The sequence below is a fragment of the Anomaloglossus baeobatrachus genome, chromosome 2 (assembly GCF_048569485.1).
Source record: "Anomaloglossus baeobatrachus isolate aAnoBae1 chromosome 2, aAnoBae1.hap1, whole genome shotgun sequence".
NCBI classification, from domain to species: domain Eukaryota; kingdom Metazoa; phylum Chordata; class Amphibia; order Anura; family Aromobatidae; genus Anomaloglossus; species Anomaloglossus baeobatrachus.
This window is the reverse complement of record NC_134354.1, coordinates 181,900,490-181,924,832: the sequence shown is the minus strand read 5'-3', so window position 1 is coordinate 181,924,832 and position 24,343 is coordinate 181,900,490. Positions and strand designations below refer to the sequence as shown.

The 24,343-nt window shown below is 44.6% G+C and overlaps 1 protein-coding gene across 4 annotated transcripts in view; it reads left to right on the top strand.

Annotated features, from left to right (window-relative positions):
* Nucleotides 1-24,343, top strand: part of SYTL5 (synaptotagmin like 5) — a 399,667-nt gene that overhangs the window by 282,005 nt on the left and 93,319 nt on the right. For all 4 annotated transcript variants that reach the window (XM_075335512.1, XM_075335510.1, XM_075335511.1 and 1 more), the window contains one exon: nt 16,232-16,312. In XM_075335512.1, coding sequence (XP_075191627.1) covers nt 16,232-16,312 — 81 coding nt within the window. The remainder of the gene's footprint in view (nt 1-16,231; nt 16,313-24,343) is intronic.

Sequence of the window (24,343 nt, the reverse complement as noted above, 5' to 3'; positions counted from 1 at the left end):
CCTGTCTGGCACGCGTGCCATAGGTTCGCCATCACTGGTCTATAGTTACAGACAAGCAGAGTGGATTATAAGAAGTGGAGACATGTCTTTACCAGCCTGATACTATTCCTAGATGTAGAGCAGCTGGGGGTCCCCTTCTGGTGGTCTTCCACTGCAGTCCGTATGACGGTAGCATGAGCCCTGTGGGATTGGAGTCTCTGGTCCTGTCCCCGATTCTCCCTTTGCTACTGAGTCCCTAACTTCAAGGTCAGTGAGCTCCTTGATGGTCCCCTCACTGTGCAGGTATTATCAGGCCTACCTGGAGCTTCTGCCTGACCTAGGGTCCTGTACCCGGTGGTGCGCAGTTCCGGGAGTACTACACTGTACTCTGCCGGCAACTCAGGTCACTGTTCACTCTGGTCAGTGCGTCTGCTCAGTTTCACAGTCACTGCTAGACTGACTACTGTCTTCCTGACTATCCACTCTCTGCCCCTCCCACCTGGTCAACTAGTGGACTGGATTGGCTCCACCTCTAGGCGATCATCCATTGGTCCAACCCCAGCTTGGTACCATTGTTGGGGAAAACTGGGATTTCCTGGAGTGTTTGTGTGTTACCGGCACTGGTCTTCTGGGTCCCTAGGGGGTAAGCTCTGCATACTGGTGAGGGATGTAGTACCTTGTAGCTCCCTGATGGCTTCAGGGGCGCTACATATCCATACCATTTGAAGGGGAAAATCTGTCATCCAGCAAATCCCTACCACATTGCTATGCATATATTTCTTTCATATGGAAATTGGCTAAATCTGCTGAATTTGATTGTTTCACGCAGATATTTACATACCTTACATGTAATTATCTATGAGACCCCATGCGTTTGAAAGAGCTGAACAGCCTGCCTTTATTGCCGCACAGTCAGTAGTACTGTACAGTAAATTGTCCAATTTGTTTGAAAGTGAGCCTTAATATTCCTTTAGACAATATTTTCCACAGTTCACTTGAGGCCTAAGATATAACTAAGGACCCATTTTAGGCGAGCCATTAACCAAGAATGTTTATTCCTAGGAGTAGTTCAGAACAATTTCACAGTGTTTGTCAACATCTCTCTAGCTCACCTGTTTACCGTGTGGCGCCCCTGTAGCTTCAGTCGCCACAGAGGTACTGCACCTCAGCCAGAGATGTGGTGCCTCATCCTGGATAAGGAAGAGGTCATCCACCGGTATGCACACAAAACACACAATACTCTAAATTAGCAGCTCCCCACCGGGTCAGGGTTAGGGCTTGGTGCCATTTGTATAGCCACCACTGGCGATGGCATCTCCCTCCCCCTAATCCGACCAACCTGGGAGTGGAGTCTAGTTAGTGAGGGGACACTGTAGTGACAGAAAGGAGTCGAGAAGGAGCAGTGGAGGAGTGAAGACCTGTGGTCTGGAGCTGGTGCAGCCCGACCCAGGCACAAGACGGAAAGGGTCCTAGAGCCCACGGGACGTGCGCCATACTCCCATGGACTCGTTCCACATATGACATATTGGAGTGGAGGGACTTGGCCGCAAAACGGGGACAGGTCCCTAGACTAGAGGAGAAGAACCAACGTGCTCTGCTAGTAAAACCAGAGGCTAAGGATACATCTAGTACCAAAGCCAACTCTGCACAAAAATCCGCTGGAAGGTAACCACAGAGGGCCAAGGGATAGAGCTTCAAGCTACCCGACAGGGTCTGCGGACACAAGGTCAGGGCACTGTGTGCGTAGACGTGAAACAGGTGGGTGAGAAGTCTGTGCAGGAAGATGACCAGGGAAGGGACTATAGAAGGGTGGATCGGTTTTGACCTCCAAACTACCCGGGATCGACTGGAGCCCATCACAGTGGAGCCCAGCACTCTAAAGGCGGTCACTAACTAGTCGTTTTACCTTAGAACGTGCTACAGTGAGTAAAAACCTTGAGACTGCATGCCTGTGTTGCTCCGTTATTCGCCTGCACCTCCAGCCCTGCAAGCCCGCCATCATTAACTATTACTCCCAACTGCCCTGGGGCTCAACTCTACCTGTGGAGAGCTATACCAACTCAGCTGCATCACCATCTGCCACAGAGGTCCCATCCCGCAGTGTCGGCTATCTGTGGCCGAGTACCACAGGTGGCATCACAAACTATTATCTCCTTTTTTAACTGACCCGGCCAGGGGCATGGAACCGGGCCTTGCCACCCCCGCAGCATCCCAGACACAGAACTGCGGCCCGGTAACGAGTGCCCCACGACCCCGGTGCGGGCGTGTCAACAGCATGCCCTGCAAAAGCTCTTATCTAGAGATTAGCACAATCTTATTTTTTTCCATGTGTTTCTGCATTTTTCGGGTGCATTTTTGGCCCCAAAACTGCATGTATTTCCTTCCCCAGCAAAGTCTGAGATTTCATTTTTTGCTGTGAAAAAATCCTTTATTTATAATAAAAAGCAAAAAAGCACCCTCTTTCACCCCTTTATTAACCCCCAAAACACCCCTTCAGGTCTGAAGTAATCCACATGAGGTCCCCCGACGCTTCCACCACTGCTACATCAGACGCTCACAACAAGCGCCATAGAACATGACTGCCCACTGTGAGCTCCATACAACAACTGAAGTGAGCCATGCGATCAGCAATAATGTCACTCAGGTTAGCCACGTCTGTGTCGCCCCCGCATCAGCAGCCTGCCGCTGCTGCTCGGATCCGGATCCGCGGTGGCTCGAGAGGTCTCCAGACTTGGGAGTCGGGGTCGCGCGGCCACTGGGAAATAAACGGGGAGTATTTACAGGGGATGGTCTGTGGTAAGGTGGAGTACCACCGCTGCAGTTGGGAGTACCTGGAGGCGATGGTGTGGGCAGCCAGGTTTTTAACCCCTCCATGGGTAGGGGGATTGCCCCGGGACTCGATGATGGAGATGTGGTGATGCCGTTGGGACGGTAAGGGTCACTCTTGTACTCACTCAGTCCAATAATGCTGAAACCGACAACTGAGGTAAACCAAAGTTCTTGATATCGCTGCAGCAGGGAGGGAGTATGCCTGGATCCCGCGCCCGTTGGTGTTGCTTGTTAGCCTGTGACCTTTTCCTTGGCACTTTTTCTTCTAACTGGTCCCTTTAGCATAAAACTAGTCGGGTTCCACTCACCAGTGTGGCTAACTGGGTGAGCTTGGTCTCAGGGTTCACGCTTGGGATTTTCTGGACTATGTATTGGGAAAGTCCTATCCCACTCGTTGCGCTAGTACCCCGATTTTGGAGCGGGTGGAGAACGGATCTTGAAAGCTCCGTCCTCGTAGGGTAAATTACCAGGACGTCTAAAGCTTCTTCCTGGCCTAGGGTCCACGTACCCCGTTGTGCCCTGGCCCCTGCCCGGTGATGGCACAAGGCCGCCGGCTGTCCTCCTCGACAGTCCGTGCCCCTTGTCACGATCCCCTGTGACCGGGGTCCAGCTCCTACCAGGCCCGGACCAAAGTCTGCCACCTAGTAGTAACAAGGAGCCCAGCTCCTGACCTCTCCTCTCGAGAGTCACCACTCAACTGAACTACTCCTGACACTCCTGAACTCCCCTTCAACCAACCCCTCAAGTGGCCAACCCTATTCCCTTCAGGCTGTCCACTGGTGTGTCTGGTGGGTGTGGTGCAGAGTGTTCCTAGGATTTTGATTAGCTTGTTCTTAGCAACACCAAAGGTCAGCGAGGAGGAGGAGGTGGATACTGTGCAGAAGGGCAGATTGCACAATACCCTGTGACGACCTGATAGGCCAGGGCGTCACAGCGGCCACAGCTGGACTTCTCCACTTGTGACCGCAATTCACCTGAGTGACGTCACCGCTGATCGCATGGCTCACTTCAGTTGCTGCGTGGAGTCATGTTATATGGCGCTCGCTGTGAGCTTCAGATGTAGTGTTTTTTGGGGCCAAAAACACAACGATTCAACGTGCGCCCATTGCCTTAGAGTGCCTTTTCACTGGCCAATTATCAGAAATGAGCATTCCTAGAAACAATCACATCGCAATAATTGGCCGATATAAACGGTCTGCAATCACCGTGCAAACAAGTAAAATACTCATTTCTCAGTGGGGATGAATTTTAATCCCTTCTATAAATCATGGTTTTCGGCAGCACATTGTCTTGGGCAAACAGGTGATGTAGTGCCGATATGTTCTATACACACAGAACAATTTTAATAACAATTATGGGTATATAGATTGCGGTCTAAACAGGCCATTAAACAATTGTCATGTAGCTTGCATGTAGCCAACATTTGCAATAGGCTAATCTGAATGGACCCTTTTGAAACTGATTATTTTGCTTCATGAAAATGATATGCATTGATGATTGTCTTTTACGGTCAGACTGTTAATTTCATTGCTGCGATTATGGTCAATTTCACACATTTTCCGTAATAGACATCCCAGATTGAACAGGAGCTTTTCTCTGTGTATTATAATGTGGCTGCTCCTCCACCAATATAAAAAGTCAATCGTATTAGTCCTCTGGGATCTGATTTCTGGTGAAGCGTAGCTGATTACAACAGGCAGTGCCTTGGTTCACCCAAGATAAAGTAAAGCCAAATGTTCACACTATTGATTAGCATTAACAGAGCTGCAGGATGCGGCTTCCCTTATTAAACTCCACAGTCTGCTAGTGTTGGGAAAACTGTGATATTCACTGTTAGCAAATTAGCTCAAATAAAAGCCAAGAACTGGAAAAACTGTTGGTTCACTGTGTGTTCTGCTCAGATAAGAACGAGAAATAATGAAATCCAATATACCAGTGCTAATCCAAATTTATGTCCGTTTTCTAAACTTGACTTGTTTGTGTAATACATTTTTAAGCAAGTTATTCAATACCGAGTCAAAATCATTCTTCATGCTCCACTTTGCTAGATAATATTAATTTTATTCTAGGCAATGGAATAGACAAAGTAGGGTTGTTTGGTTTAGACAACACATTCATGTACTCTTTTTGGGAATTCTGAGTTAACAAAGAAGGGGTACCCTGCTTAGCTTAAAGTAGTGTTCCCCAACTCCAGTCTTCAAGGGCCACCAACAGGTTAAGTTTTCAGGATTTCCTTAGTATTGTACAGCTAATGGAATTATCACTTGTGATATTAATTATCATATTTTCCGGATTATAAGACATACTTTTTGCCCCCAAAACTGAGGGTAAAATTGGGGTGTATCTTATAATCCAAATATGGCTTACCAGGGCAGCGGTGGTGGCGCAGGGTCAGTGATGCTGAGGGCTTGAAGGAGGGGGGGTATCATTGCAATGGAGCAGTTTAGGAAGGTCACAGGACTGAGGGTTTGGGATACTGCAGGTTCGTGTGGTTTTGAGCCGGGGGGCGCCATTGATCTGCCTGCGGGCTGCTTTGAGTCACCGGCGGTTGACGTGATGGACTTCAAGAAAATGTCCGCGGAGGCCAAACTGCACACGCACCACCTCCGTGGCCATTTTCTTGAAGTCCATTGCGATTCAAAAGAGCCTGCACCTGCCGCCATGACCCCCATGAGCCCACAGTATTGTTGACTCTCCTGAGCAACGACACCCCTCCTCTGAGCTCGTAGCATCACTGACACTGCCTCCTGAGTAGAGATGAGCGAACCGGTCCCGGTTCGGCTCGAGGCCGGTTCGCCGAACGGGGGTCCCGTTCGAGTTCGGTTCGTTGAACGTTCGACGAACCGAACTCGAACGTATAGGCTATAATGGGAGGCAATCACAAACACATAAAAATGCATTATAAATGTACACAAACAGTTAATAAACATTGCCATAACACTTACCGGTCCTCGCGATCCCTTCTGCACTCTGTCTCCTGCCGCTATTCCATCCGATGATCGCTGAATCCTCCCGGTGACCTGCACTGCCAGCAGAGAAGCAGGACCTATCGTGACGTCAAAATAGCCATGTGACCAGTCACGTGGCTATTATCTCATTGGCTACAGACTGGTCACATGACTATGACACGTCATGTAGGACCTGCGAGTGCATCTCTCCGGTACACGGTGCACATATGTGTATCGCCGTGTACCGGCGACATGCTCTAGCACACGGTCGACTCCCCGTTCCGTTAGGGACCGGCTGACACAGCCGGTCATTAACGGAGATCACCGTTGCCATAGCAACGCAGTTAGCGGTGACGTCACCGCTAACCGCGGCTCCGGGAGCACCGTTGCTATGGTAACGCGTCTGTCAGCGTTACCGCTAGCAGCCAGCAGTGATCACTCACGGAGTGAAGGCTGCACGCTGCTTCCCGATTGTAGTGAGCATTGTAGTTAAGATGGAGGTTCCCCAGCCCCAAGTGATGCCCCTCACTACAATCGTCACTACTACTACACTAGAAAGAAAGAAGACAGAAGAGCAGGATCGTGGAGGGCTGACAGGGGTAATAAAGATGGAGTCTCTAATGTGTCTGTGTATTTATTTCTATTAAAGTATTTTTTCTCTGTGTGGTGTCTTTTTTTAACCCTTTATTGGAGATTCTTAATGGCCGGGTCAAACGTGCCTGACATTAAGAATCTCTGGCTTAATACTGGCTGGTAAAACAAAGCCAGTATTAACTCATGATTACCCAACAAGCCACCCGGCTCCAGGGCTGTTGGAAGAGTTGGATGCAGCGCCAGATGATGGCGCTTCTATGAGAGCGCCATTTTCTGGGACGGCTGCGGACTGAAATCCGCAGCAGAGGCGCCCACAAACCTCGGGCTAACCTGTGCTGCGGATTCCAATCCCCAGCTGCCTAGTTGTACCCGGCTGGACACAAAAATAGGGCGAAGCCCACGTCATTTGTTTTTTAATTATTTCATGAAATAAGTGAAATAATTAAAAAAAAACGGGCTTCCCTATATTTTTGGTTCCCAGCCGGGTACAAATAGGCAACTGGGGGTTGGAGGCAGCCCGTGGCTGCCAGCTGTACCTGGCTAGCATACAAAAATATGGCGAAGCCCACGTCATTTTTTTGGTGGGCAAAAAACTTCTGCATACAGTCCTGGATGGAGTATGCTGAGCCTTGTAGTTCTGCAGCTGCTGTCTGCTCTTCTCCATACAGACAGACAGCAGCTGCAGAACTACAAGGCTCAGCATACTCCATCCAGGACTGTATGCAGAAGTTTTTTGCCCCCTGAAAAAATTATGTGGCTTCGCCATATTTTTGTATGCTAGCCAGGTACAGCAGGCAGGTACGGCTGCCCCCAACCCCCAGTTGCCTATTTGTACCCGGCTGGGAACCAAAAATAAAGGGAAGCCCTTTTTTTATTATTTCATGAATTTCATGAAATAATTAGAAAACAAATGACGTAGGCTTTGCCCCATTTTTGTGTCCAGCCAGGTACAACTAGGCAGCTGGGATTGGAATCCGCACCACCGGTTGGCCTGAGCTTTCTGGGCCCCACTGCTGCGAATTGCAGTTTGCAGCCACCTCAGAAAATGGCATTTTCATAGAAGCGCCATCTTCTGGCGCTGTATCCAACTCTTCCAGCACCTGCCTGCTATACCTGGCTAGCATACAAAAATATGGCGAAGCTCACGTCCTTTTTTTGTAGCTTTTTGGCAAAAAAAAAAAAAAATGCTTCCCTGGATTTTCCATTGCCAGTGAAGGTAACACCAAGCAGTGGGGGTTAGCAGCCAGTAGCTGCTTGGATTACCCTTAGCTAGCAATACAAAAAATGCAGTGGGAGCTAACATATATTTTTTTTAATTATTTATTTAAATAACTAAAAATAAAATGGGCTTCCCTGTATTTTGATTGCTGGACATCACAGTGCTGTAAAAATAAATCTTTAAAAAAATGACGTAGCGCTCCGCGGTATTTTTGATTCTCAGCGCAGATAAAGCAGACAGCTATGGGTTGCCACCCCCATCTGCCTGCCGTTACCTTGGTTGGCAATCAAAATACAGGGAAGCCCATTAGATTTTTCTATTTAAAAAATAGTTAAAAAAAAAAAATTACGTTGGGTCCCCCCATTTTTGATAGCCAGCTAGGGTAAAGCAGACGGCTGTAGCCTGAAAACCACAGCTGGCAGCTTTACCGTGGTTGGGGATCCAATGTGGAGGTCCCCTCAGGCTCTTTTTTATAATTATTTTATAAATATTAATAATTACACAATAAAAGTAGGGGACCCCCAAATTGGATCACCAGCCAAGGTAAAGCGGACAGCTGTGGTCTGGTATTCTCAGGGTGGGAAGGTCCATAGTTATTGGGCCTTCACAGCCTAAAAATAGCAGGCCGCAGGCACCCCAGACGTGGCGCATCCACTAGATGCGCCAATCCTGGCGCTTCACCCCAGCTCATCCCGTGCCCTGGTGCAGTGGCAAACGGGGTAATAAATCGGGTTGATACTAGCTGTAAAGTCACCTGAGATCAAGCCCAGCAGTTTGTGATGTCATGGCGTCTATTAGATACCCAACATCATAAACTGTCAGTACTAACAAAAACAAAAAATCGACAAAAGAAATTTATTTGAAAAAACAGTCCCCAAAACATTTCCTCTTTCACCAATTTATTGTAAGAAAAAAAATAAAGGGGTCCCACGACGACACTGGACCGTCTAGAATATGGGGGGGAGACACTCAGGGAACGTATCCCCCATTTTCTAGGAGTGCGGACCCTTCATGTGAGGAGTGTGGGTGCAATGAATCTGCACTCACTCTCCCCGGGTCCACAGCAGCAGAGTCCATGTCGTAATGGTTGCTACCAAAGCTGCAATGCCCTGCTCATGAGGTAAGGGCATGCCTAATCAGGAGAACTACTGTAGAGGAAGCTCTGCTCACTGGTATATAGGTGCTCAGAGGTAATAATAGATAAAATTAGTGAGTAACCTCGGCACTCTATATCTCCCAGACTAAGTCAGTAAGTCACAACGGATAGTAATGCAAAATCACTCTATATTGGTCCGTATTAAGAATTTTTTTTTTTCATAAGCATATATGTTTTTGTCCAAAACAAGTTACAAATGACGTTTCGGCCTGAGCCTTCGTCAGATTGGACTTATCTGCATGTAATCATGAAAAATGACAATAATCAGTATCACATAAGAGTGAGAGAACAATAACATAAACTCGAACAATGTAGAGGTACAATTGGGATGCAGCAAAAAAATTGCAACACAGCAAGAAATGAAACACATGATACAAATGTCATAATACAGTACAAGGACAATATAGTAATGACAAATATGGGGTCAGAGTAGACTTAGACAGCTCTGGTACGAAAGAGATGTCAATCATAAAGTAACATGTGCAGTAGGTGTAGAGCTACACTATGCATGGCAGAGCTAATGGGTAGACCGACCATAGAAAAAGTAGAGAAAAAGTGGAGAAAAAGTGGAGAATAAGTGGAACATAAGAGGAGAAAAAGTGGAGAAAAAGTGGAGAAAAAAGTGGAGAAAAAGTGGAGAAAAAGTGGAGAAAAAGTGGAGAAAAAGTGGAGAAAAAGTGGAGATTAAGAGGAGAAAAAGTGGAGAAAAAAGTGGAGAAAAAGTGGAGAAAAAGTGGAGCATAAGTGGAGAAAAAGTGGAGAAAAAGTGGAGAAAAAGTGGAGCATAAGAGGAGAAAAAGTGGAGAAAAAAGAGGAGAAAAAGTGGAGAAAAAGTGGAGAAAAAGTGGAGCATAAGAGGAGAAAAAGTGGAGATTAAGAGGAGAAAAAGTGGAGAAAAAGTGGAGCATAAGAGGAGAAAAAGTGGAGAAAAAGTGGAGAAAAAGTGGAGAAAAAGTGGAGAAAAAGTGGAGCATAAGAGGAGAAAAAGTGGAGATTAAGAGGAGAAAAAGTGGAGAAAAAGTGGAGAAAAAGTGGAGCATAAGAGGAGAAAAAGTGGAGAAAAAAGTGGAGAAAAAGTGGAGAAAAAGTGGAGAAAAAGTGGAGATTAAGAGGAGAAAAAGTGGAGCATAAGAGGAGAAAAAGTGGAGAAAAAAGTGGAGAAAAAGTGGAGAAAGTGGAGAAAAAAATGGAGAAAAAGTGGAGAAAAAGTGGAGAAAAAGTGGAGAATAAGAGGAGAAAAAGTGGAGAATAAGTGGAGAAAAAAATGGAGAAAAAGTGGAGAAAAAGTGGAGAAAAAGTGGAGCATAAGAGGAGGAAAAGTGGAGAAAAAGTGGAGAAAAAGTGGAGAAAAAGTGGAGCATAAGAGGAGAAAAAGTGGAGAAAAAAGTGGAGAAAAAGTGGAGAAAAAGTGGAGCATAAGAGGAGAAAAAGTGGAGAAAAAGTGGAGAAAAAGTGGAGCATAAGAGGAGAAAAAGTGGAGAAAAAGTGGAGAAAAAGTGGAGAAAAAGTGGAGCATAAGAGGAGAAAAAGTGGAGAAAAAGTGGAGAAAAAAGTGGAGAAAAAGTGGAGAAAAAGTGGAGAAAAAGTGGAGAAAAAGTGGAGATTAAGAGGAGAAAAAGTGGAGAAAAAGTGGAGAAAAAGTGGAGCATAAGAGGAGAAAAAGTGGAGAAAAAAGTGGAGAAAACGTGGAGAGAACGTGGAGAAAAAGTGGAGAAAAAGTGGAGAAAAAGTGGAGCATAAGAGGAGAAAAAGTGGAGAAAAAGTGGAGAAAAAAGTGGAGAAAAAGTGGAGAAAAAGTGGAGAAAAAGTGGAGAAAAAGTGGAGATTAAGAGGAGAAAAAGTGGAGAAAAAGTGGAGAAAAAGTGGAGCATAAGAGGAGAAAAAGTGGAGAAAAAGTGGAGAAAAAGTGGAGCATAAGAGGAGAAAAAGTGGAGAAAAAAGTGGAGAAAACGTGGAGAAAACGTGGAGAAAACGTGGAGAAAAAGTGGAGAAAAAGTGGAGAAAAAGAGGAGAAAAAGTGGAGAAAAAAGTGGAGAAAACGTGGAGAAAAAGTGGAGAAAAAGTGGAGAAAAAGTGGAGCATAAGAGGAGAAAAAGTGGAGATTAAGAGGAGAAAAAGTGGAGAAAAAGTGGAGAAAAAGTGGAGAAAAAGTGGAGAAAAAGTGGAGCATAAGAGGAGAAAAAGTGGAGAAAAAGTGGAGAAAAAGTGGAGAATAAGAGGAGAAAAAGTGGAGAATAAGTGGAGAAAAAAATGGAGAAAAAGTGGAGAAAAAGTGGAGAAAAAGTGGAGCATAAGAGGAGAAAAAGTGGAGAAAAAGTGGAGAAAAAGTGGAGAAAAAGTGGAGCATAAGAGGAGAAAAAGTGGAGAAAAAAGTGGAGAAAAAGTGGAGAAAAAGTGGAGCATAAGAGGAGAAAAAGTGGAGAAAAAGTGGAGAAAAAGTGGAGCATAAGAGGAGAAAAAGTGGAGAAAAAGTGGAGAAAAAGTGGAGAAAAAGTGGAGCATAAGAGGAGAAAAAGTGGAGAAAAAGTGGAGAAAAAAGTGGAGAAAAAGTGGAGAAAAAGTGGAGAAAAAGTGGAGATTAAGAGGAGAAAAAGTGGAGAAAAAGTGGAGAAAAAGTGGAGCATAAGAGGAGAAAAAGTGGAGAAAAAAGTGGAGAAAACGTGGAGAAAACGTGGAGAAAAAGTGGAGAAAAAGTGGAGAAAAAGTGGAGAAAAAGTGGAGCATAAGAGGAGAAAAAGTGGAGAAAAAAGTGGAGAAAACGTGGAGAAAAAGTGGAGAAAAAGTGGAGAAAAAGTGGAGCATAAGAGGAGAAAAAGTGGAGATTAAGAGGAGAAAAAGTGGAGAAAAAGTGGAGAAAAAGTGGAGAAAAAGTGGAGAAAAAGTGGAGAAAAAGTGGAGCATAAGAGGAGAAAAAGTGGAGAAAAAAGTGGAGAAAAAGTGGAGAAAAAGTGGAGAAAAAGTGGAGATTAAGAGGAGAAAAAGTGGAGCATAAGAGGAGAAAAAGTGGAGAAAAAAGTGGAGAAAAAGTGGAGAAAGTGGAGAAAAAAATGGAGAAAAAGTGGAGAAAAAGTGGAGAAAAAGTGGAGAATAAGAGGAGAAAAAGTGGAGAAAAAGTGGAGAAAAAGTGGAGAATAAGAGGAGAAAAAGTGGAGAATAAGTGGAGAAAAAAATGGAGAAAAAGTGGAGAAAAAGTGGAGAGAAAGTGGAGAAAAAAATGGAGAAAAAGTGGAACACCCTTTGGTACCTTTCATGTGGCACTAAGGGGTGCTTAGCTTTGTATTTAGCCAAAAAAATGAAAAAAAAATGACATAGGGTTCCCCCTAGTTTTGTAGCCAGCTAGGGTAAAGCAGACGGCTGCAGCCTGCAGACCACAGCTGGCAACCTCACCTTGGCTGGTAATCCAAAACTGAGGGCACCCCACGCTGTTATTTTAAATTAAATAAATAATTAAAAAAAAAAACACGTAGGGGTCCCCCAAAATTGGATCACCAGCCAAGGTAAAGCAGACAGCTGGGGCCTGATATTCTCAGACTAGGGAGGTCCATGGTTATTGGAATCTCCCCAGCCTAAAAATAGCAGGCCGCAGCCGCCCCAGAAGTGGCGCATCCATTAGATGCGCCAATCCTGGTGCTTCGCCCCAGCTCATCCCGCGCCCTGGTGCGGTGGCAAACGGGGTAATATTTGGGGTTAATACCAGATGTGTAATGTCACCTGGCATCAAGCCCTGGGGTTGGTGAGGTCAGGCGTCTATCAGATACCCGACATCACCAACCCAGTCAGTAATAAAAAAAAAATACACGACAAACACATTTTTATTTGAAAAAACACTCCCCAAAACATTCCCTCTTTAACCAATTTATTAGATTGAAAAACAAATCCAGGTCTGGTGTAATCCAAGGGGTTGCCATGACGATGCACACTGTCCCAGTCAATGAAGAGCAGGATGTTCCCCATTGGCTGGGAGAGCAGTGCAGTGACCTGAGCTAACATCAATGGGTCAGCCCAGGTCACTGCAGGGGGGTGACAAGTGCTGCTGTCAGTGAGGTACATTACCTGCGCTGATCTCCAGCACACTGACAGCCCCTGTCACTGAGGTCAATGACCGGCGCCTTCACATCAAGTATCGCGAGAGGTCCGTGACGTCACCGCCAGTGTCAGTCTCGGGTCGGAAGCGATAGGTGATGTGACAAGCGGCGGCCATGGAGGACAGTGACAGCGCTGAGGTCGGGATGGCGGGACTTCATCACCGCAGGTAAGCCGAGCGAGCGAGCGAGCGAGCGGGCGGGCGGGGGGGGGGGGGTGGATGTGTGTGTGTGTGTTTGTGTATGTGTATGTATGTGTACATTCCGCGGGCAGGAGGGGGTGGAGCGAGCTGAGCGGGAAAGTGTGGGCTTCCTGCACGTAACTAAGATAAACATCGGGTTACTAACCAAAGCGCTTTGCTTGGATACCCGATGTTTATCTTGGTTACCAGCTTGTGGCAGGCTGCCAGCGATGGCTCCTGCTCACTGTAGCTGTAAAAAGCCCTGCTTTTTGCTGCTAGAACCGTTCTCGAACGTATCTAGAACTATCGAGCTTTTAGCAAAAAGCTCGAGTTCTAGTTCGATCTCGAACAGCCCAAAAATCACTCGAGCCTAGAACTGGAGAACCACGAACCACGAACCGCGCTCAACTCTACTCCTGAGACTTTCCTGAGCCGCTCCACCATCGCCGCTCCCCCCTGGTGAGCTAATATAAGATACACTAGGATTATAAGACTGACCCTAATTTTAACATTAAAAATTATTTTTTCCTATTTTCCTCCTTGAAATTTAGGGTGCGTCTTATAATCCACTGCGTTTTATAGAACTAAAAATATGGTAAATTATCACTTGTGCAACGCTAGGGAAATTCTGAGAACAGGACCTGTTGGGGGCTCTTAAGAACTGGAGTTGGGGAACACTGGCCCAGAACAACAGAAACTGTTTCATACTAGTGGACAACCTGTCTAGGCATTACATTAATTGCCAGTGAGAACTGTAATTATCAATTTCTCCATAAATTTCAGTTGCTATGAAATAAATATTACTGTCACGTTATCCCACAGATTACATCTTGTCCCAGCATTAGGACAACCTGTGCTCATCCCCTTATAATCAGAAAACCCTTCTAACAAAAAATGTCCAAAGTCTGGAGAAACCTTTAATTATTATATTTAAAGTAATTTTAGATTCTGCACAAAAGTATATACTTATACCCTGATTTATTAATGCACTGCTGTGTCTGTCAGTTTTTTGATAAAAAGGTGTACATGTTCTAAAATTGAACACAATTTTCTTTCGGGCTTTATTTGCAATCTATTATGCTCTATATTCAGTACATTGGGAATGCACCTAATAAATATATCTACTGTATGCACAGAGTCTATTGGCACACGCTAAAGCATTGTCTGCAATACATATGACTGGTAAAGCTTGTTCACCTCAGTTCATTTAAATTAAATCTGTCAGTAGGATCAACCCTACTAAGCCAACTATATGAATATGTAGGTCATAGAAAGCTGAATAAAATGATACCTTGATATCTGCACTACAATGTCTTCAGAAAAATTCATGTGTTTTTTATATGTAAATGAGCTATTAAGAATTAAGAACTATATGCCCGGTCACTGATCTACATAAGAATCTGCCTCTAGAGCTTATTTTTAATAAAAGAGTGAGTTACCAGAGAAGGATGGTACGGACGCCGGGCCATGGGGGCTCCGCACTACTTCGCCAGAGAGAGTCAGTGTGCGTGTATGAGTTCAGGTGGGGTGTGCGACACTTACTATTTTCTTCAGGTTGGTGTCCATCACCCTGCAGCCAGTTCCCGTCATAGATGAAGTAGAGAAACACGTCTCACTGAGTACTCTTGGCAAACCAAAATGTGAACAATTTATTTTTTCTACACTATGACAGACATGGCTTCACTCCTGACGGTTCTGCAGTTACTGTGTTTTTGGGGTATTCTCACTCCACCAAGCCCCGCTATCTTGGATTTCGTCTGCAAGCTGCCGGGCACCTGTGTCTCCGACCCGCACGCTTCTTCTCACCTCTGTCCGCTTCTGGGCCCTAATGGCTATATAGTCTAATGACTTCACTGAGCCCGCTGGGGTGAGCCGTAGGCTCCGGACATTTAAAAGGTTACCTCAGGGTTGCCCGACAGGTTCCTTACACCATGACACATATGTACTCCTCGAATCCTTCGGAGAACTGCTCTCACAAGACCCGTCTGTCTAACTACCCTACTGGCCATCTGTCACTCCTCCCTTATCTCACTAATACAGGCGTCACACGATACGATCTATCGTATGATCGCACGAGTGATCGTACCCGCCCCCATCGTTTGTGCGTCACAGGTAATTAGTTGCCCGTGGCGCACAAAGTCGTTAAACCCCCGTCACATGTACTTACCTGCTGAGCGACGTCGCTGTGGGCAGCGAACATCCACTTCCTGAAGGGTGTGGGACGTTCGGCGTCACAGTGACATCACACAGCCGCCAGCCAATAGAAGCGGAGGGGCGGAGATGAGCGTGACGTAAACATCCCGCCCACCTTCTTCCTTCAGAATTGCCGGCGGCCACAGGTAAGCTGCAGTTCATCGTTCCCGGGGTGTCACACGGATCGATGTGTGCTACCCTGGGTACGATGAACAACCGGCGCAGGGAAGAATAAACAATTTTTTAAAAATAAACGACGTGTAAACGATACATGATTTGTAACCGATTTGCGATCGTACGGAGATGCTCGTAGGTCACACGAAACGATGGCGCAAACGATGCCGGATGTGCGTCACGAAAACCGTGACCCCGACGACATATTGCACGATGGATCGTCTCGTGTGACGCCCGCATTACATATAATCCACCGCTGCTACAAACAAATAGCATAAAACAGTAGGAAAGGGGGCACAACAACTTCCTACACCAGTGTGAGAAATGTAATGGATACAGAACAGTCCAACTGAACTTTATTTCATGACAAACATGTTTGCAGCTGCAGCTCTCACAGCTCTGCTGAATCGCAATACTGACTGCCTTAACCTGGAATCGGAAGCACTAAGAGGACAACAACAAATATATTTGATACTGTCCTGTGTCAGTTATAATCATACACAACCCTCCAGTGAGATCAGGAGAGCATATAGCGGCAATAATATGTCACACTAGTAACACTTCTTCTTGTTTAAAAAAAAAAAAAGCTCTTGAGTCAGATTCTTACAAAAATCCGTGTCCAGCCCATAGCATTAAATAGCTCATTTATATAGAGGAAAAATGTGGAATTCTCTGGAATAAGACATTAGATTGCAGATATTAAGGTATCAATATACAGTATTCAGACTTTATGACCTTTATTCCCATTTAGATGTCTCAGGACTGTTGATCATACTGACATACTCCCTTTAAGCTGTAACAGAATCTGATGATTGATTCAGGAAATTTTACTTTGTATAAAATGATATATCACAGTTATCTTGTCTTTTCCTCAGGAATATCTAGATGAAAATGAAGAGGATTTTACTGACTCAGGGCCACAAAAACCCTTAACTTTACAGAGTCGATATTCTGCTGTAAGTAAAGAACTTTTTATTTATTTTGTGTTTGTCCTTACTTTTCAGAACAGCTAGTTTAAGGTGCTTCTGGCTATTGTTAAAAAAAGCGTGGATTTTATTTCTCCTTTATATCCATAACATTTTAATTAGTCACTTAAAATAGTTCATGATTACATCAACATGTAACTGACATTTTATAAACGTTTTTATATCTTACATGTGCTGAATAGTGTTACTATTCAATGGTCGTCTGGGTCCTGAGACCCCCACTTATCAGTCAAAACACTGCTCTGAAGTCTGCAGCTAATGCATGTTCTGTGTGCATGATCTGCGCACCCAGTGCAATGTATGGGTTTCAATACTAAAGCGGGCTTTACACGCAACGACATCGCTAACGAGATGTCGTTGGGGTCACGGAATTCGTGACTCATATCCGGCCTCGTTAGCGACGTCATTGCATGTGAAACGCAGGAACGACCGTTAACGATCAAAATTACTTACCTAATCGTTGATCGTTGACAAGTCGTCCCTATCCCGATTATCATTTCTGTTGCAGGATGCAGGTTGTTCGTCGTTCCTGCGGCATCACACATTGCTATGTGTGACACTGCAGGAACGAGGAACATCACCGTACTTGCGGCCGCCCATAATGAGGAAGGGAGGAGGTGGGCGGGATGTTCGGCACGCTCATCTCCGCTCCTCCACTTCTATTGGGCGGCCGATAAGTGACGCCGCTGTGACGCCGAATGAACCGCCCCCTTAGAAAGGAGGCGATTCGCTGCCCACAGCGACATCACTAGGCAGGTAAGTATGTGTGACGGGTGTAAGCGATGTTGTGCGCCACGGACAGCGATTTGCCCGTGACGCACAACCGACGGGGGTGGGTGCTTTCACCAGCGACATCGCTAGCAATGTCGCTGTGTATAAAGCCCGCTTAAGTCTATGGGTTGTTACATTCACTGTCACAGAATTGTGCACAGACCCATAGTCTTGGTATTGCGCCCGGTCTCAGTTCTTTGTGTACAGCTTGTGTTGGACCTGCAGACTTCAGAATGGTGTTTTGATCAATTGTTAGGAGTTCTGGGTACACGGATAGAGATGAGCGAACCTGTCAGGGTTCAATTCGGATTGTGTTCACCGACTTTCCCGATGTTCGCAACAGCTCGACAAACATATTCGAACACCATTGAATTCAATGGGAGGTAAAACTTATGTGTTATTGTCACATGTTCTGAGTCCGAGTCTCACTTTGTCTTGTGGGACTCTGCAGATTAAATTAATTCCCTTTCCTTTGGGGAGGAGAGGGTTAATTCCAGCAGCTCCTGACTCCTGGTGATTCTGGTGCAGACCACGCCCAGGTTCTATAAATACCCTCTACATCCACCAGAGAATGCCGTTTTTTTCTATCATTAGGAAACTTGGCCAGGAGGTGGAAGGAGCAGGTATTTACTCTGTTGTGCTGTTGGCTGAAGCATTGGAGTTTGCTGCAGCCTTCTTAGGTGTGTCTGTTCTGGTTTGGAAGTTCCCCAGTAGTCTGTTTATTCCCCCTTTTTATGTTGTCTCCCCTCAAGCACTTTTTGTTGCTCCTTTGTGTGTGATTGGCGTGTGTACGAGTTGGTTTTGTTGTTGTTGTTGTTGTTGTTACCTCTGTCTGTTCACATTTGTTGGTGCGGTGTTTGCTCCTGTTCTTGCCCATTCCCCCGGGTGGTGGGTTGAGGAGGGGAGGGGGTCATAATATCTGGGACGAGGACAGGAGATAGGGAGGGCCAGGTCACCACCCTAGGCTCTACCATCAAGGGTACCTCCAGGGTTTGGGTGAATGCAGGGGCCCCAGCTTTAGGGCAAGTACAGGCTCCACTGGGTCCACAATAGTCACCTTGTGACAGTTAGTAAGGCCTAGTAAGGCTGGTATTAGTAAGGGCTAGGGGGGCTGGTGTTAGAAAGGGCTAGGGGGGCTGCAAAAAAAAGAAAATAAGGAATAAAGCAGGACAGTTATACTGTTGTGAATACATTTTCCAGTTTGGGGCTCCCTCTTGTGGTCAGTGCTGGCGGTGCAGTTGATTTGTGGAATGAAAGCGACACACCTGTGGAGGACTGGTAATCAGGTCTCTCAGATTGGGCTATATAGCTGAGTAGTTTTCTCCTGTTACTTGCCGGTGCTCAATGGATTTCCTGTGTGTTTAAGGACATTCTGAAACCAGCCCTGCTCTCTACCAGAACTCCTCTCAGATAAGTTGGTCTTGTACCTCTGCTTATTGTTTCCACTTTCTTGTTAATTTTTCTGCTTTGATACTAATGCTTAATTCCTATTTTGCCTGTGTGGAGTTCCTTGTGGAATTGGATCACTCCCTGCTGGGAGTGTCTGTATACCCAGCTCCATGATTCTGCAATGTATTGTGTTTTGTCAGGCTTGGTATTAATTCAGTCTCTCATCTATATTAGTGTTTTTGGATCTCAGTAACATCAGAGTGCTGATATAGTGGGGGAGAGGCCATTTGGTCTCAGGGTTTTTCCATATCAGACGTGCTGGTATTTATTAGGGTTTTTATGGCTGCAGACAGTACGCCTTCCTATCCTTTCCTATACAGATAGTTTGGGCCTCCCCTTTGCTGAACCTGTTTTTCTAGCTTTGTATTGTGTTTTCCTATATCACCGTAGTCTTTACATGTGGGGGGTTATCTATATCTTTGGGGATTTCTCCAAGGCAGATTAGCTTTTCTTATATTTCTATCTGTAAAAATATTTAGTTCTCCGGCTTTGTCGAGACGACTAGGTCATCATAGGCTCGTCCCACGGCTAATTCTAGTTGTGTGTCAGGATTAAGTCTGCAGTCCATTAAGGTTCCAGCCACTCTGGTTACTCTTTGGGTTTCCGCATTTTTTGATCCTCCTCGGTCCCTGAATCATTAGATATACTTACCGAATCTCCCATGCTGCTGTCACATTGTTTCCGGGTAGGCTCAAACCCTCATACATATTCAGTGCTTCAAGCGGGGGCCTGGCTGTCCTGGCATCTCTGGTTGCAGTCTCTGTAATTGGTTGGAATCACACATGCTGTCTGGGTCCTCTATTGGAGTGTAATAATAAACAAATTTGAAAAAAAAACTGCCATAGGGTCCCCTGTATATTGAAACCTAGTACAGATAAAGCAGATGGCTACAGCTGCAGCCAAGTGCTTATCTTGGCTGTGTATCAAAAAACAACGGCCCGCATTTGGCTTTTTAAAATTTGGATACTAAGCCAAGATGAACCTGACAGCTATGGGTTAGTATTTTCATATTTTCAGGCTGGCGAGGCCCATGGTTATTTGGCCCTCCTAGCCTAAGAATAGCAGCCTTTAGTCGCCCAGAATTGTCACTTTTATTAGATGCGACAATCCCGACACTTTATTCTACTCATTCCGATTGCCCTTGTGTGGTGGCAATCTTGGTAATATAAGGGATTAATGACAGCTCCCAGCTCCCACTAAGCCCTAGATTAGTACAGGGAGGCATCTATGAGAGCCCCCCCATTACTAGTCTGTAAGTGAAAAGAAATAAACACAAACAGCAAAACAATCCCATATTTGAAATAAAATACAAAAAAACACACTTTTTCACCCCTTTATAAACCCCCAAAACACCCAGGTCTGATGTAATCCACACGAGATCTCATGACTTTCTTGACTCTGCTACATCCTGCATTTGCAGCTCACAGGCACAGAACATGACCGCTCTTTGAGGTTGCAGGCAGAGCTTAACTAACTACCAGCTGTTAGCAGTGATGTCACTGAGTTTATTTGCTGTTAGGTTCCCACGGTACCTCACCTGTAACCACAGGAAAGCTGACCTCAGGTGAACTGATTGAACTCCGTCACCTCATCACAGGTAAACTGAGTTCAGTCAGACCTGCATTTCCTGGCAGAAAACTGCATTTTATTTTCCAGGAGATGCAGATTTGATGCTTAAATTTATATACCATATTCCTGCACCAAATCTGCATCTTCTGGCAAAAAAAAACAAATTAATATGTGATGCAGTATTGATGTGATTTATTTTTCCAAATTTGGTGCAGGAATATGGCATAAAAAGTTCAGCACCATATGTACATCCTTTGGCACAAAACTACGCAAAAAGAGTTTTGATGCCATATTGGTGTGGTTTTCTGCCAAGAGATGTAAATTTCGTGCTGAAATATCTGTACCAAATTTGTATCTCCTGGCAGTAACCCGCACTGATATGGCATCAAACCCGTTTTTGTGCTTTTTTTTTTATATACAAGAGATGCAGATTTGGTGCTGAAATTTATACACCAAATTCCTGCACCAAATCTGCATCTCCTGGCAAAAAAACGTATCAGTGTCTCATCAAAACCTCATCGCGTTTAGATGCGTTTTTTTGTCAGAAGATGCAGATTTAGTGCAGGAATCTGGTGTAGAAATTTTGGCACCAAATCTGCATCTCCTAGTCTTCTGGAAGGAAATGCAGGTCTCAATGAACTGAATGAGTTCACCTGAGGTGAGGTCACTGAATTTAATCAGTTCAATTCAGGTCAGTTTATCTGTGATTACAGGTGGATTGCCATGGGAACCTCCAGCTGTTACCGCAGACAAACTAAGTGACATCCCTGCTCACAGCTGCAGCTCAGTCAGTCTGTGCTTGAAGTCACAGCATACTGTCTTGTTCTGTGCCTGCATGCTGTGACTTCAGTATGTAGCAAAAACGAGATTGTAATGGGCCATCATGTGGATTACATCGGAACTGGGTGTTTGGGGGTTAATAAATTGGAGAAAGTGGGTGTTTTTTTCGTTTTTATTTCAAATAAAGGATTATTTCGGTGTCTGTTTTTATTTCTTTTCACTTACACCATTAGTAATGTGGGGATCTCATAGACCCCTCCCATTACTATTCTAGGGCTCAGTGGTAGCTGTGAGCTGTCATTAACCACTTATAGTACTCTGATTGCCACTGCACCAGGGCAATCGGGATGAGCTGGGTATACTGTCGGGATTGTTGCATATAATGGATGCAACAATTCTTGGTGGCTGCAGGCTGCTATTTTTAGGAATAGGGGGCACTATAACCATGGGCCTCTCCAGCCTGAGAATACCAGCCCCCAGCTGTCAGCTTTATCATGGCTGGGTATCGAAATTGGGGGAAACCGTATACCAGATTTTAAATGATTTCTTTAAATAATTTAAATAAAAGCCACATAGGGTCTATTATTTTGATAAACAGCAAGGTAAGCAGATGGCTAGGGGCTGCAGCCTGTAGCAGTCTGCTTTATCTGCGCTGGCTATCATAATATGGGGGGCCCTTTCGCCAATTTATTTATTTTTACACTATAGATACACAGACAGTGTGTGTGATTCCAACCAATCACAGATGCTGTCACACAGGATGGGGGCCTGGTCTGACTGCAAACAATCACAGACGCTGGGACTGCCGGTGGGCGGGGGAAGCAGTGAATATGTATGAGGGTTAATGAGCGGACATGGAAGTTGTGTTACAGCGCGTGGAGACTGGTAAGACTGGCTTCGGGTTTTTTTTTTTACAGTGATTTCCCTGGCCAATTACAACCATGCCAATACTTGACATGGCTGTGAGGGGGTGGGAAGTGGATGTTTGTTGCAATAGTGTAAACGCGAACAGTTATCAAACAAAGCTAAACTTTGCTGATTTTTGAGAAAAGTGTTTGTGAATCTGATCACAATCCAAGCGAGCCAAGGCTTATGCCAAATTTGAGATTGGCAAACCATTTTCCAAAACGTTTGCTCATCTCTATACACGGACCCCACTGATAAGCAGCACAAACCAGCATCTGTAATATAAAAAACTTTATAAAATGACAGTTACACTTTAAGTGTTTCCATTGAATTACAATAGGTCTATAAATACTAAACTTTGTAATAAATCTATCTTGCTAATTCTGTTCTGTTCTTTTGCTGTCGGTTCCCAGCCCACATTATTTCCCAGTAACTGTAATACATTTCATTAGATCATCATAATTGCTTGAGGGGACCAGAAAATCGTGGAAATGAAACAAAGCAGAATTAGGTACATGACTAAATCTATTATAATTTTATCACAATAACCAACAGCGTTTTTTTAAGCTTTTCAGTCCAGGGTTTCCATATTTTTCCAAATTTGCCTCTATGTTTCTTTACAAAGTATCTTCATAAACCCACAACTATTCATTAATTAAATTAATTTTTAAGCCTTTTTATGTGAAAGAGGGGACAATCTCAGAAAACAGGACCCATGTGCCAATGCTGTCTTTGATTCTCCCAAGATGATAACATTCTGTTCACGTCTTTTCACTTTGTACCATAACATGTTAATGAATTTATTTTTGTATAATTTACAATTATAGTAATAGAAAAGTATGAGCTATTCATGGGACAAATATTAGTGTTATTCCATATAAAAAATATATTTTATGATTTATTTTTTTTCTTACCTCTTCTACATATGATCCAAGTAATGTCACGAATTAATAAAAAGATGTTTTTTCTTTAAGTAGTTTCAGCTTTGGGAGTAGCGTGATCACGTATAATGTCTCTCACAGTCTGGATCCTGATATTATTATAGTTCATAGCAACAAAAAGCCAAGCAGGATTCAATGAGACTGTGAAGTGCTGCTGCATTATTCTCGAAGAGTGTCTCACAGTTCAGATTTCTTGAAAAGGGGACGTCAAAAGCCACAAAGTGACAGATATTCTTGTAAGATCTGCAGTTGGTACTTTCACTCCTGTCTAGTTATTGTTCTATTAATGAGATGACTTCATCCACTTGTTAAATTGTCTGCCCTATGTGCTAACTAAGTGAATAGCATAGCAAACTTGAAAAATAGTGAGAAAATTGATTGCTTTGAGGATTGGAATATGTAAAATGAATGAAGTCTACTATAAGGCATTTCTCTGCCAACCCTTCCTCTTTTACCAACCTGCCATCTTAAATACTGAAAAATTACTTGTACTGTTTGCCTCCGAATACTTTGGACCACCAAGGTCCTGTGAAGTTGAGGGTGCAGAAGGGTTGGTAGCCCAAACTAAGGCATTACCAGTACTATAGCTCTATACTGCATACCACCACTAATTCTTAACAGAAAAGTGGGATCAGTAGGGTGGAAACTCCTGTTACTAAACATGTTTCCAAATTTGTATAGTCCCTATGTAGAAATCACACTAATTTGCTATGTAGTCTGAAATGCATTAGTTAAATAATGTTCCAAGTTGTCACCGAACATAATATTTAAAGGGAGCCTGTCATCAGATTTTTTTTCCCATACAAACTACGGCCACCACCAGTAAGCTCTTTATCTTTATATACAGCATTCTAGAATACTGTATATATGTGCCCATGCTGATCTGTATAAGATAAAAAACACTTTATATTACACTCACCTATCAAGCGGCCGAGTCCAATGGGTGTCTTTGATCTTGATCCGGCGCCTCCTCCTGCTATCACCGATCTCTTTGCCTGCTTCTTGTGGATGATGCATCCTGCGTCATCCACACAGTGTCCTCCATTGTGCTCCTGCTCTCTGTTTCCAAAGAGCTTTATTAAACTTTTTACATGAAAAACAAACATCTTACTTAGGATAGAATGGGGAAGGGAGGGGAGGAAGGAAAGAAAGCTTGAAGATCGCCTTTATTCAAGATTAGAGATGAGCGAACCGGCCGTGGTTCGGCTCGAGTTCGGTTCGTCGAACGGAGGTCTTGTTCGAGTTCAGTTCGGCGAACGTTTGATGACCTGAACTCGAACCAATAGGAAATAATGGGAGGCAATCACAAACACATAAAAACGCATTATAAATGTACACATACAGTTAATAAACGTTGCCATAACACTTACCGGTCCCCGCGATCCCTCCTGCACTCTGTCTCCTGCCGCTATTCCATCCGATGATCGCTGAATCCTCCCGGTGACCAGCACTGCCAGCAGGGATGCAGGACCTATCGTGATGTCAAAATAGCCATGTGACCAGTCACGTGGCTATTATCTCATTGGCTACAGACTGGTCACATGGCTTTGACGTCATGTCCTGTCCTAGGTACCGGCGACATGCT